Source organism: Netta rufina (assembly GCF_964035555.1).
Source record: "Netta rufina genome assembly, chromosome: 7".
NCBI lineage: Eukaryota > Metazoa > Chordata > Aves > Anseriformes > Anatidae > Netta > Netta rufina.
The window spans coordinates 33,945,167-33,959,771 of NC_140130.1; the positions used below are offsets into that span (position 1 = coordinate 33,945,167).

The 14,605-nt window shown below is 41.8% G+C and overlaps 1 protein-coding gene across 1 annotated transcript in view; it reads left to right on the plus strand.

Annotated features, from left to right (window-relative positions):
* LHPP (phospholysine phosphohistidine inorganic pyrophosphate phosphatase) overlaps positions 1-14,605 on the plus strand; it is a 63,436-nt gene that overhangs the window by 9,096 nt on the left and 39,735 nt on the right. Inside the window, exons 2-6 of the mRNA XM_084289845.1 lie at positions 801-988; positions 1,283-1,436; positions 4,000-4,063; positions 4,993-5,085; positions 12,168-12,259. Of these exons, the coding sequence (XP_084145971.1) occupies positions 801-988; positions 1,283-1,436; positions 4,000-4,063; positions 4,993-5,085; positions 12,168-12,259 (591 nt within the window). The remainder of the gene's footprint in view (positions 1-800; positions 989-1,282; positions 1,437-3,999; positions 4,064-4,992; positions 5,086-12,167; positions 12,260-14,605) is intronic.

A 14,605-nucleotide genomic window follows, 5' to 3' on the forward strand; every position in this document is an offset into this window, starting at 1 on the left:
TTCATCTGTAGGTGTTGAAGCACAGTATTAGCACCCGTGTTTGCAGGGGGGGAAGCAGAACTGCTGAGGCAGAGGACTTGCATGAGATCACAGAGCACTGATCCACAGGAGGGGTGTCCTTGGCTCTGGGCACCTCAGGCCGTATTTTCTTTCCTTCCTCGAGAAGTCAAAAATATTTATCAGTAAACATTTATTAATAAATCAGTTTTATGAGAGATTGCGTGATAAATGTGACCGAAGCCATCCCTGTGTTGATAAAAGCATCCTTCTTGTAGCATGATGCAGCTAGCTGGCCTCTTACTTGGGGTCTGCAGAAGTGCAAAACTGCTTTTACATCTCACATAAACACTGATCCACCGCAGCAGACGACCATTAAGTGGACAGGTGGAAATCCCAGTTAAAATGCTCATAACCATAAATTGCTCCATTTTCTGTACTCATGGCCGTGCAGTTCGTGTGTGTACATCCATGGACTGGTCTAACAGTAACTGGATGTGAGGGTTTCTGGTTGGGAATTCTATGGGATTTCGAGAAAGGCAGATACACATTTATGGCAGGGGCTCTGCACGTGGAACTTGTAGTACTCCCATGAATTTTAGGGATGCCTTGGTCATGGTAAGGGTGACAGAGCACTGGAACAGGCTGCCCAGAGAGGCTGTGGACTCTCCTCGGAGATATCCAAAACCCACCTGGATGCCATCCTGTGCAATGTGGGGACATGTTAGATGGGGGACAGCAAAGCTGGTACTCCCAACTCTGTTTTATGTGCAGTTAACTCCTCTGTTGCTTTTACACGACAGGATCAAAGCGTCTGGCCTGAAGCTGCGGTTCTGCACCAACGAAACACAAGCAACCCGAGAGAAGTTTGTGAAGAAGCTCCAGGGCCTGGGCTTTGACATCTCCGTGGCCGAAGTCACTGCCCCAGCACCAGCAGCCTGCCGCCTCTTGAAGGAGCGTGGACTGAGGCCACACTTGCTCGTGCACGACGGTGGGACAGTGCTGCAGCAGACACTGGGGCTTGGGAGGGGACAACCCAGAGAGATTTGGGGATTTGTGATAGAGCAGCTTGGTGGGGGGAACTGTCCCCAGCTTTGATGCTCCTACTCTTTCCTAAATCACGAATTTCTGTAGTAAACTTAATGACTGGATTTATATATTTTTTATTTTTATTTCTTAATCTTTCAAGCAATGAATGAAAGCAAACGCGAATCTAGGAGAAAATCATCAGATCCAATGGGATATGCAGCAGTAAGGGATTTGTAATTTATTTTTTTCCCTTTAGATCTTGTCCCTGAATTTGCTGAGATTGATAAAACAAACCCAAACTGCGTGGTTGTTGGGGATGCAGCAGAAAACTTCTCCTATGCAAACGTTAATGAAGCTTTCCGAGTTCTGATTGGATTGGAGAAGCCTGTGCTGATCTCCCTTGGAAGAGGGTGAGTTGAGCACTGTTTGTTTCCTTCTCTAGTCTGTGTGTTTTTTAATTTCACCCAGTAACTTGGTATGTAGTGGAAGCCAGATGGTGGTGTGGGTATTCACACTGCCAACTTTTAAGCAGTTAGTCAGTGTGTTCAGCCCTGATCTGCCCAGGTATGTCAGTGAAAAATCCTCAGTGGGTAGGTAGTTCAGTCATCGAATTTGTCTTCCTGTCCCGAGTCACTTATTTGTAGACTTTCTAGTGATGTAATGAGAAACTCAGGTGGTTATGCTGAGTTAGGTCTCTAAAACCAGGTGGTATGGATGCAGCACTCACTGGGATGAGTTCCATTTCAAGAGGAGGAGGAAGAATTGTAGCAGCCTTTAGAGAACCTGGACACCCTGTTGTATAAGTACAACAAATTCTAGCCTCCCATCCTTCAAAGTCAGCATTCAAGAGTGAGCTAGACCTCAATGAAACAATCCATGGGTTTGCAGGTGGTGGTGGGAAGGTCAAATAACAAGTTCTGAAAGCCACTGGAAATATGCGGAGATATTTTTAATTCATACCCTGAACATCAAAGGTAAATTTTGAGCACCCGTTTTCATACACAGGAAAAGTCCAGTCAGGGGATTTGGATGTTTTAGTAAAAACAATTCAGTTGGATGTATTCTGGGGTTTTAAACAGGTGGTTATTAATGGCAGTGCTGAATAATGACAAATCCCCGTAGCCTTGGAGGAGTTATTCTTATCTGCTGACCAGTGTATGGGCTTAAAAAAAAATACACGTGTTTAGTTGGAAGAAACTATAATGACTTTTTTTTCAGTGGTTCAATAGACCATAATGGGCATGAAAGCCCTTCTTAGTCTGTGGATTATTGATCCAGCAGGGTGGAATTTAACAGCGGGAAGGAGCAGTTAAATCCAGTGTGTTTCCATACCTCACACTTGCACGCTCTGATCCTGTAACATGGGGAAAAAATCTTTACAATTTTTTGGTGAGAGGGATAAGGAGAAAATGATATGAGGCAACAACATAATAGCTAATCTACGTAAAATAACCAAGTTTTGTGTCACATAATACCGTCTTTCAAAGATAAATACAGAATAAACCTTTGTTTAAGATTGGCAGCATGAGCAATGCAAAAATACCTTTGTACCCCATGCATATAAAATATTTATTCCATCATTCATTGACGTAGACAGTTCTAAAGCAGTATTTTTTTTTTTAAGGATTTTTTTTTTTTAATGGGAAATAACCCATGGTTGGACTTCCTGAGCTCAATTTTCATTGTGAACATCCTGTTTTATGGTCAATCCTTTAAATACTGTGAACATGAGTTCTGCAACAAATGCTGAAGAAGTTTTCAGACTTGAAGAATGGAGATTATAAACTGGATTATTTATCAGTTTATAGCTAAGAAGCATCACTGATGCCAAGGGCCGTAGGAAAGACAAAAACAAAAAAAAAACAAAACAAACAAACAAAAAAGAAAACACAAAACAGTTTCATTGTTCATGTGTGGAATGAGTGTAATTGGTAGGACCTTAACAACACCTCTACCTTGAGCAAGCAGGTTGATTTCTGTTGAAGTTTTAGTTCATTCTGTGGAAAACGAAAGTGTCAGAGTCACTGAAGCAGAATGCCCTCCTCCTGAAAATGGAGTGATTTACATTTAGCATCTGTTTTGGGCTGAGAGTGGGAATTGGCTTTGTAATTTCTTCTGTCATGCCACTGTCAGAAAATTAAGCTGTTTACGCTAGACTATAGAAGGTTAATGGCTGTTCTAGCAAAGGTCAAGTGGTCATTTTAAAGGGAAGCTGTGCTGAATAATCGAAAATGGCAGAAGGATAAGGCATAAAATCTTAACTGACTGCTCATCCTACATTTTTCTTCTCTGTCATACAGAAACCTGTCTTTGCTCTGATAAGGACGGCTTGGAAGACCCGTGTTAACGTGATTTGCTAGTCCAGAAAAATGCCAGAAAGATAGAAATTAATTTGGGAACTTTATGGCAATAGGAACATTTTTAGAAGGACCAGAACTTAGCTTTGAGGGCTTTCTTAGTCCTGATAGCAAAGAGAGCTTAAACAGGCTTTTCTCGTGGGGGAGGTTTGTGATAAGCTATGGTGGTCAAGAGCCTGGAGTCTCCCTCCAAACTTTCTGGAGGAGGTGTTACAGCTGCTGGTTGGTGCCAGTCCGTGTGTGACATCTGCCAAAGGGTCTCTGAAGAGCGATGTAACTACTGGCCTTCATGAGAAACGAGCACTCTGTGCAGTAGAAAATGAGCCAAATTCATCCCTAATCCAAGCTAGAGGAAATCCCTTTGAATGAGTAGAATTGTGCCCTGGATGCCAGAGAGATACCTGGTCTGAAATCTTTTCCCCAGCACTGCACAGTACTCAGCCTGTCCTTTACTTAATTCCTGGTGCTAAATTAAGGCTTCAGAGTTTCTGATGACTTGCCTTTTCGGTGCAGCCATATGGACATCTATATAGGCACAGAAATAATAAAATGTACTTTCTTTGTGTTAACTGCCAACACTTTCATTTCATTGGAACTTTATCACTTTCATTTCCAGACGCTACTATAAAGAAACTGATGGCCTGAAACTTGATGTTGGAGCATATATGAAGGCATTAGAGGTATTTTATAGCTTGCTTTATGCTTACTCGCTCTGTGCACCTTGTTAAAGAGTAACTGGTGTAAATATGGGTCGTCTTCTGTAATTACTCACCTTGGTAGAGGAAGTTTCCACAGACTGAAACTCATTTGCTGCATTCTAAAGATGGTTGGATTTATATTATTCACTTTTTCTGTATTTAAAATGGGAACTTTTACCATCATGGTACCTTTACTGGAAGTGAGGCCCTTGAAAGGAGGAGTCAGAAAAGAAAAAACAGAGTATGTTTTCTGCAAGATATCCAAGAAAAACTGTTTATGTTTGGCATAGCATTTAACGCAGCTCTTGCCCTTAACAGCTTACAGCATAAACCCCTTATTCAGCAAGATTCTTATGTGTAGTCCTGTGTTTAAGCCTGATTAAGTCTGTGCATAACTGGAACCCAATAGATAAGCCAACCTAAGGGTGAGAGAATGAGAGAATCATTATCCTTCTTTTTACAGGCTTGCAGAGAGATTTTAGAAAAGTAAATACAGAGTGAATTCAGAGAAGGAAGCAAAGTAGGGGAATATACTCACTACTCGAATACTTTTGATCGTTTCATGTGAAGGATATTTGTTATTTCTGTAAGAGTGATGCTCTTACCAAAATGAGTGATACTGGAACTGGCTAGGAAGACTGCTGCCGTGATGGAGAATGAAACAGATTTGTAACTTGAGATGTTTCAGGATGACTTTCTGTTCTGACAGAGAGCATTGAACCCTCCCATTATCCAAACCATCAGATAGCTATCTTCATCTGCTAATCCATTGTGTTATTTAAGGGCAGAGATCAATAATCACATACTTCTTATACAATTGACTGGAATTACAGAGTTGAACAAATCCTTTTCTGATCTATATAGCATTATTTGTCTCTTTTTTTTTTTTTTTTTTTTTTTTTTTTTCCCAGTATGCCTGTGATGTTGAAGCTGAGGTAGTGGGAAAACCAGCAAAAGCATTTTTTGAGTCAGCCCTCGCAGAAATGGGAGTTCCACCACAGGAGGTAATGTTGCTGATGCCATGACTGTTGACTGTGCCACAAAAATGTTTTACCCATTCTATCAAATAATGAGAAGGACTGAGAGTCAAGAGGATAAATGGTAGCAGGTTGGGGTCTGTTGAATATTTTCTGCCTTGCGTGCACTTCCTACCCTCCTGGAAGGCATGGCATTATCTTTCCTCAGAACTTCTTTGCTGTCCTGAGGGTTTTTTTGACCATTTCCTGTTTCCCTTTTCATTCTCTTCTGTTTGCTCTGACTTTTACCATCTGTATCTTTACCTACTTTAGTTTTCCATCCTAATTTCCCTAATGTGGTTTCTGCCTTTGTGTTCTTGTGATGAGCCTTCTTATTCACCTTCGTTCTAAACCACGTGTACTTCTGTTGAGAATTCCTTTATTTGGAGACTAAGGAAACCAATACAAAGGAATAAAGGTCAGGTTTCCCAAGGAATTAAGGAAGATGGTGTGCTTCACAACGTAACAGGTGCCATGAAGGCTGCAGCCTGGTGGAATTGTAGCTAAAATGTTATTTCCTTTGCTGTCACGTTTTATTTTTATTTATTTATTTATTTATTTTAGTACAGTAAAGGGGGAAAAGACAGAAGTAACAGAGGCACTGTCTGACCCCAAAACTCTTCTCATGTTACTGGTTTCATCAGGCTTTCCAGAAACACACCGAGTGTGTGATGCTCCCTGCTTACTTAGCACGGCCCCCTTTTTTTTTTTTTTTCCTCCCTGTAGTTGTGCCCTCTTTATTGATTTGTTGTCGTGTCGCACAGGACATAAGGATGAGTATGAGACGACTAACAGACGACAGTGAATTACAAGGCAATAACTCCATCACGGGCTTTTGGTGACATCGTAAACAACAGGAGTGAAGTTTGGGTGGCTTGTAGGTCCGTGGAGCCTGGAGAAGAAATTATGGCCCTGTAATTCACTATGTGCTTGGGTCTTACTTTATTATAGAATGGGAAGATGGAAAAGACCTTGCAGGCCACCTAATCCCTCTCCTTCCCCATGCAGGAGTGTTCCCTGCTCCATGTTGATCAGTGTTTTGTGCAGAGTGGTTTTCAGTGAGCAAACAACTGGGCTTCTTTAAGTACCCGAGGGACAGTGTTCACATCCTCTAGTAGATCTCATGAGCTGGCAGCTTTTTGTGAGATTTGTTGAGATGCTTCCCATTGAAACTCTGTATCCTTATTTCTAGTTTTAGTCCAGGTAACAACCAAAATAAACTGTGTTTAGCTCTCAGCAACTTTCCTTGTGATCCAGTCGCTCTGCACCCTAACCTGCTGCAGTGCTTTTTTCTGTACTCCCTTCAGTTTGTCAATATCTTCCCAGTAACAAGATAGCTCAGCCTGAGCAAAATATGCTAGGTATTGAGCAATTACTCAATCCATTCATCCAACCAACAAACCAAAAAAATCCATTTCAGAAACGGAATGGCATTTCAAGAAAAAGGTAGCTGGAAAAAAAAAAAAAAGAAGAACAAAGAAAAACAAAACAAAACACACAGAGCTCAGCCCTTGGATTTAATGCCTCTAAATCAGAGGTATTAAGGTTTGTGTTTTCTTTCTGCTTGTATAAGGAATGAACAGTGTGCTCTTTTGGGGTTTTCTGTTTTGAGGCCCTGCGTATTGACATCAGTTTCCCTTGTCCTTAGGCAGGACAGCGCAGTTGTCCTCAAGCTTTGTTTTGCCACCTTGCCACTGTGTCAGCCCCTGCCACTGTGGGAGAACATCATCACAGGGACATCCCTGTGTTTCCACGCTGGGCTGCAACACCACACCCCATTTCTCAATGAGTTTCTTGTTTCCCGTTGCCCCAGAGAACCAAATTTGAGCAGATGATTTAATGCATCACCAGCCTGGTTTAAAAATGGTCCCATAGGGTGAGCCTTGGGGGCTGGTTCTTGTTAACTTCAGGAGGATTGGTTTGGGTACAGAAAAGTGGTTATAGTCTTGGAGAGATTATTTACAGAAAAGTGGTTATAGTCTCTTGGAGAGATTATTATTTATTCAACCTTTGCTAGATTTTCACAGTGCTATTAGTAACTAACTTTATATTTTGACAGACATTTTCTTCCCAGATAGTTTCTAGTATGAAATGCCACCAGTTTCTAACAACAGGTCTGGTCTGTAGGTGTAATTTTTCTTACACAGAGAATGAAGATGAAGGACACACACACCTCACCATCAGGTCTGCAGTAGGCACCACTGCATAATGGCCCCGGGTGCCTTGTCGGTGTTCTCGGCAATGGAAAACCAGGGCTCGCTGCTGTAATTAAAAACTAGACCATGAAGAATATGTATAGGAAGAACAAATTACAGAAGAGCACACCGCTGTAATTGTAGTGTATTTTCGTAACTTTTGAGTGCTTGAACTTGCAACTTTAATGTTCTTTCGAGACGGATTTGCAGGTTGTGTTGGTTGGTCATACATAATAATAAAAACGCGGTATGTGCAGTGCAGTAAGGTCCTTAGTAGTGCACCCTGTGAGGTTTTAATCTGTCTCCCAAATGAGCTTTACTTCTCTGTGCTTGTAATGACAAGATGAGCAGTGGCTTCACTTGCCTTTACTTTTATAAAATGTTTACCAGTAATTTATTCCACCTGTGGAATGCGTTTAATCCATACCACCATTAAACCATTTCGGATGAGCTGCGCTTCTGAAAACATTACAATTTTCTTTTACCTGACTTCTAATGAAAAATAGCTTTTTAATAAAGCTGTCTCACCGCAGTAATGCTAGACAGTGGCAAATCTTAAATTTCTCAAGCTGCTTTAATCAATAAAGTTATCACCAGTCATTTCCCTGGGTAACTGCTTCTTACCGAGACCCTGACTTTACCTTCTGCTACTGAGATGTTTTCAACCTGCACTTAGACTAGGAGGAACTCCCTGAAGTCCAATTTTCATTTTAACCTTTCCTCAATGGCCTAGAAATAACAGATTGCCAGTATTACTTTAATAGATTGGAAATTTAAACCTCTTAGAGGTAACCAGACCTGTCTTATGATTCAGTAATATGACAAAGAATAACACATCTTAAAGGTTACCGAAATACCTAATTCATGTGTTTTAAGGCAGCTGTAACAGTGGATGATTTTTACAGCTTTACAATAAAACCTAAATAACGTTAAGGCTGCCGTACTTTTATATAATCATAAAAAGTTCTGTCTGTAGCAAATTGTCCGGCCTCACCGGGAGTTATGGCAGGTTATACTCGAGTGCATAAAGTGCTGGTAGTTAACCAGGTCCCATTTCGGCCAGCTGCCCGGCCCAGGGGGGAGGTAGCGGTGCGTGAGAGCACAGGCAGGTCACCCTCACAGAGCTCACCGTGCCAGCCAGCCCTGCCCTGCTCCTGGGGCTGACAGGGAATATTTTCCATCTCAGAGAGAAGAGCTGAGCAGCCACGTGAAGTTTCAAGCGTTGAATCCTGCTGAAAGCGTATTCAAACCCAGTTGGTTCTGGGGTTTTTGGAATCTGCCCTGGAGGTTTGGTGTATTTCTGTGTTTCGCCTGCCTTGCGCTACAAATTCTGCTAGGTCGGAGGCCACGTGTGGTGCCTCGCGTGTGCTTGTGGTTTGCACAGCCAGTAGTTCCTGGATAGAAGTACAATTAACAGGAATACGGGGTCCTGAAGCCTAGGAGATTGCCACAGGGAGAAAAATAAATGTGTCATATTCATTGTGTAAAGCGTCTTTAATTTTAATCAGGATTTTCTGTATGTGCTTTATTTCTTTACATCCTTGGCACCTTTAACTTTGCTGTTAAGCCAGTAGCAAAAACCTGCTTAGGCATAAATATTTTCTACTCTAGAAGCATTCACTGTGTTAAATACTCTTGAAGTTCCTTTTCCGATCAAACATGTTTCTGTGATTTTTTATTTTAATGAATTCTAAAACTCTGTTTGCAGAGGAAAAAATACAAAAGGTTCCCCTTCACCCATCTCTGAAGCTGTCTGTGTTAGTAGGTGAGAGGATTTGTCCAGCTGGGATCATGTTGTGCCCTGAATCCTTAGAGCTCGTGTTCATCTCCTCCATTATCACTGCTGCTCTGGGTTAGGTTTGATGGGGACAGCTGAGTTTGATGGGGATGGCTTCCCTCAGCTCTGGCACACGTGTGCTTTGTGTATCGCTTGCACACAACCACCATCTCTCACCAGCTACACAGACCAGGAAAAATGTAAATTACACTCGGCTTAATTCTTTGATGATTTTCGTAAAACCAGAGAGATCATCTCAATGCGTTTTTGTCCTTCTTTTTGTCATTTTGTAGCTGATCAAAAAGAAGCAACTTCCAGGGACTAATTGCACAGATTAATGGTGTGATCCCCATGTAAATTGTGAGCACAAACGGGGATCTTTTCATTCTAGCTTTTGGTGGGTGTATGACCTTTCAGTTTTATATCTTTCTCTTCTTGCCATATTGCAGTCAGAGAGGAAGTTAAACCCAGGTTTGACAGGTAGAGTTTTTTTTATTTCCCCTGACAGTGCACCTTTTGACCTCTATCTTCTTGCCAATGATTTTTTAAATCCTTAATGATTTGGGAATAATTGCTCCTCCTTTAGTGATTATTGCCCTTCACCGATAGTAAATCTGTGAAATCCCCGGGGGCTGGAGTACATTTTGGTATGCGTATGCCACAAGCTGGCCTGGACAGGCATCGCTGCTCATGTGCAGCTGCACTTGCAGGGCTGCTGGGTGTCTTGCAGGAAAACTTGTCTGGACGGAGTGAAATACAGCCCTGCTGAGCAAGCTTCCCCTCTGGAGGCTTTGGAGGGCCTGCCGAGCCACCCAGCGCTGCCCTTTCCTGCTTTCAGAGGAACCCAGGACTGAAAACAGAGGATGCACAGATGAGAGGAGGGGGAAAAAGGACAAAATCTGGCAAACTGCTCCCAGCCAACTCCTATTACCTATTTTCCCCCAAGCTGTTTTGAGAAACGTAATCGTTCCCACTAATCTGTTTTCTTCCTCTGTTTATATGCGCTTTATTTACTAATGACTTCAAATTAACCCTTCATTTTTCCCCATTTCATGCTGGAGTGGTAGGGAAAAGCGGGCTGTCTACAGGGGATCTTGCATCAGGTATCTTAACAAGAACACGTGCATTTCTGTGAGCAGAGTGGATAAGGATAATGGGCCAGTAAATAAGGATGAAAAAGTTCAAGCTCTCCATCACGTGCTGGCTTTGAAGCAGTTTGTGAGCAAGGAGCTCGAAAGGCAGCGCTGCCTGTCCCACAGCCTCCTGCTGCTCTTTCCCTATGGACACGTTTTACCGAGCTGTGCCCGTGTTCCCACGAGTCTTTCCATCTCCTTGCTCCTTCAAAGAGCTCTCCAAGTGTGATCGCAGCCGTGTTGCTCCTAGGCAGAATGAAGCCAGCGTGTGCACAGATAAAGCACTGCAAAATGAGCTGCTCCGGTGTGGAGCTGGACAAATGAGCCTTGACCTGCAGGGATGGCCTATTGCATCCCCTCGCCGGAGGGTGATGATAATCCCTCACGTGGATGGTATTTAAAAACAGCAGGAAAGACGAACTGGGCTGCTAACTGCTCTATATAATCCCGCGTGCTGTACGCGATGTGTTACACAAAGGAGGATTTGTGTTTTATCAGCTGGAGCTGTTCCAGGTATTCCTGTACACAGCACAGTTAGGTGCATGAATGCTTTCCAAATGTCCTGCTTAGACAGGGCTTTGGGCATGTTCTGAGACTTTCTCCCTGGATCTGGAAAGCTGCCACCCAAGGCAGTCCTGCCCCCATTGCCAATGGCCCTTCTGACCCTCCCCAGCCCCCAGGCAGGACGAGGACCCATCGTAACAGACCCTAGGCTCAAAACGTACAATTTCTTTAAATAATCAACAGTTTGCTTAGCGATTCCTTATGTCCGATGTGCAAACATGAAAATAATCAGTTATCAAAAGCCTATGGAAGGAGCAGAGCAGTTCAGGCAGGAATTCCTCCTAACATAGTGCAAGGCGTACTGTTGTTGTGAAAGCCTGGCAGTAAAGTTTATGTAGTAGGGGGCTGTTCAGCAAGAGGAAAATACAGCTAATGAACATATTTTAAACAAAATTCAACTTTGAAAAATCCCATATTAAAATTTGATAGATAAACTAGATCCTGTGTTTTCAGAGCTGATGTGTTCCCCCCAGCTTTAGGTGCTGCCTCTCTTCTCTGCAGGGTAACCTGGGATGCCTTTGGGATGTTGAAAGCCGATTTTCTTATTCTTTGTTTCTTGTTAGTTGTAGATCATGTGCTGCTTTTTTTTTTTGTCGAAATTATGAAATGAAAACCCACAACCATTTTTAAATTTGGAGAGTAAGAGTAATAACTTTCATTGCAGAATGGTAGAAAGCACTTGAAATTTTGTAGGCACAGATGTGAATGAAGTGAGCATGCACACTACTTTTTTTTTTTTTCAGACATGCAGCCAAATCCCCTCAGCCCAGCCGAAAAGTTTCTTCTCAGTTACCTGTTTTGATAACCTGCTTAGCTGAGGTTGTTGGGATTTGCATAGATTTCAGGTGACCGTAACACAAACTGTGCTGTGCCTGTCCGTACCATGTCCCACAGTGCAAAAATCAATCAATCAGATGTTACACCAACAGAAGACTTCCCAAATTTTTGTGTCTACCTGAAAAGGAGTTACATGTTATGGTGATCACAAGTTTTTGACTAGCTTTTAAAATACCAATTTTAAGGAAACTTTTCAAAAAGATACAATCCAAACAGTTTACATTAAGGCTAATATAAACCTATGACTAGGAACATAATAGGGATAACTTTACAAAAATCAACGTTTTGTCTGAATTGTGTGCCAAATTACTTTGGTTTTTGTGATGGATTACAAATTGTACGGATGTATACTGCGCTAGTATATTGCTCAAGGAGCTATAGCATGAGTTATAGTCAAGGTAGGATGACTTCTAATCAATATGATGACAATATTATCTTGTTTAATTTGTCTGATGGCAGCATTAAACATCAAATCAAGCTGTTTATTATGTCAAAGGAATGTGAAGCATGGCAGAAATAAAATTGACTTGACACCAGTTTTTCTGTATTTCATTGCTTTGACAGGCCATCATGATTGGAGATGATATTGTGAGTGATGTCGGAGGTGCCCAGCAGTGCGGGATGAGAGCTGTGCAAGTGCGGACAGGGAAGTACAGGTCAGTGCACGCTCTACACTCTGTGATCCACCAGGTTAACCATGGAAAGAGGGAAAATGACTGTAGGCAATGATTTTTGCACTTTCCTTTTTGCTGAACTACACGGTGCTCTTAATTTTCATACAATTCATTCATTTCTAAAAGAAAAGGAGGTGTGGTTTGGAACCTGGTACACCTGCTGAATAGTGCTTCAAGATGAATGCACGAGACCTGATTTTTTTTCCATGCCTTTTCCAGATCTTTTCCTGTTGGTGGTAGACATTTGCCATCAACGTACACTTCCATTTGTTGACTGAATGACTACTTCCTTGGGTAGCCATTAGGCTTGGGTGGATGCTGACATTTTCATTTGCAAAACGTGTTTTGAGAAAAGACTCTGTATGAAAGTGGCAGGATGAGAGGCTTGTTTTCTTTGATCTTTTCAAGAAATATTTTCTGCTTAATTACTGCTATAATTATGTATCACATTTCGTGCATTGAGCTAGTGTGTTTCGTTGGGTTTTGCTTTTTTTTTTTACTACTATGTGTAAGTGTTGTACACTTGATATCAGATGCATCTGAAACTTGTAGCAGAGTCAAGATGTAAAATTAGACATCCACTCAGTGATCTCTGCGGGTCATCTCTCACAGCTTTCTGAAGGACTCCATATGTCTCCTATTTTCTCTAGATACACATTCAGCTCTGAGAAGTCTGGAATGTGAAAGCTGTTTCTCTGCTTCCCGTCTTAAACAGAGTGGGTTTCTGCAGGCTTGCTCACCTTGGCCTTTCAAACCTCTCTGTGTGCAGGTGGCTCCGTGATCCTGTGCGTTCATTGACCAAAGAACTATCAATAGCTGCTCCTTGCAGCTCTTGATAGCTGACCTGAGTGCACTTACAAACATGGCACATGCCAGGGGTGTCCAGTGGAAAATTAAGCCACTATCTGCTGCTCAGGCAAGATAAGGCTTGAAGTTGGCTCAAGGTGACTCCAAATACAATGCAGACATCGCTCCTTACGTTTAACATTTGGACTGCATAACACTCAAAATCTCCTTTTAGCCATACCTCTTTGCAGTAGGCATGGTTCAGTAACAGCATTTGTAATCTGACATCATTTATATTTGTAGTTTTTCTTCATTTTCAGATATTAAGACTGTAAAATAACAATTTGGGGGGAGAGATACAACAAGTGGGAATGGTGCTTGCAATAGGCTGTCTGAAATGCTGTTTTGTTAGTTATCAAGTGATTTTTCTCTCTCGATTTTACCTTATGTAAGTTAGTAAAATAATTCTGATGGACCAGTAAGTGATGATTTTGGAGAAAGAAAGTATATGGTTTGTGCTGTTGGGGTTATTTATCTGTGATCTGTGTAATCCCATTAACTGCCTAAAGGAAAGAATTAGGATTCAGCACTTGGTTTTTCTCTGATCTCGATCACCAGACAGCATTCAGTGACTCCACGTCTTAATGTTGCACAGATACGAGTATCGGTGAAGGAGCTATCTCTGAAAACAGAGGTAAATTCGGCTCTTGCTGCTCAGCAAACATCTCCTGTGACATACGTGGCCCACTGTAAAAATAAGGCACAGGTGATGCTGCACCGAAAGCTCTCAGGCAGTTGGCACACATCTTTGTGTATAGATATGAACATGCACACACACACAAATATATAGAATCGTATGTTTGAAAAGCCTTTTCTTGTATCAAGCTTGAGCCATAATTTCAAATCTGAAAGGAGGTCACAGCTGTTACAGATGAGGAAAAAAAAAAAAGAATATTATTTTCCATTGTTAAATGTTCTGTTTCAATGCTCAATTGCTGGTATCCAAAATATTACCATGTGGCAATGAAGTACAGGTGAGTTTCTCAAAACTGAGCATGTGATGTCAGTCCTATCGTTACCAATTTTGAGTAAAATAAAATAGTTTTTTTTTCCCCAAGAGGCTAGAGATGTGTATGTTTTTAAGAGCGATTCATTTAGCATACGTGGGAAATTAAAAGACATAGTGAGTATCGAAAGAGACTGAAAAAAGAATCTGGATAAAAGTTTATAGAAGAAATTAAAAATAACAGAAAATATAATTATTTCATGTCTGGTTTTAAGTCTGGTATTGGTACGTAGGTCCTGCCTTGTATTTCTTGCTGACACAGATGTGCACTGCGCTCAAGTACCTCTGGATGGCACTGTTAGTACAGTTACTCCAGTAGTAGCTACAACTTCAGGCTGGAGCTAAGGCTGTTTTTACAACAATTTTGGGGATAACTCGTGCATGTCGTTCTGTAGGTCCAAGGGATTCTGTTGTACTCCTCCATTCTCACCTAAATGGTGACCCTGGCTGGCAGAGTGTCATCTGTGGTGCGTTTG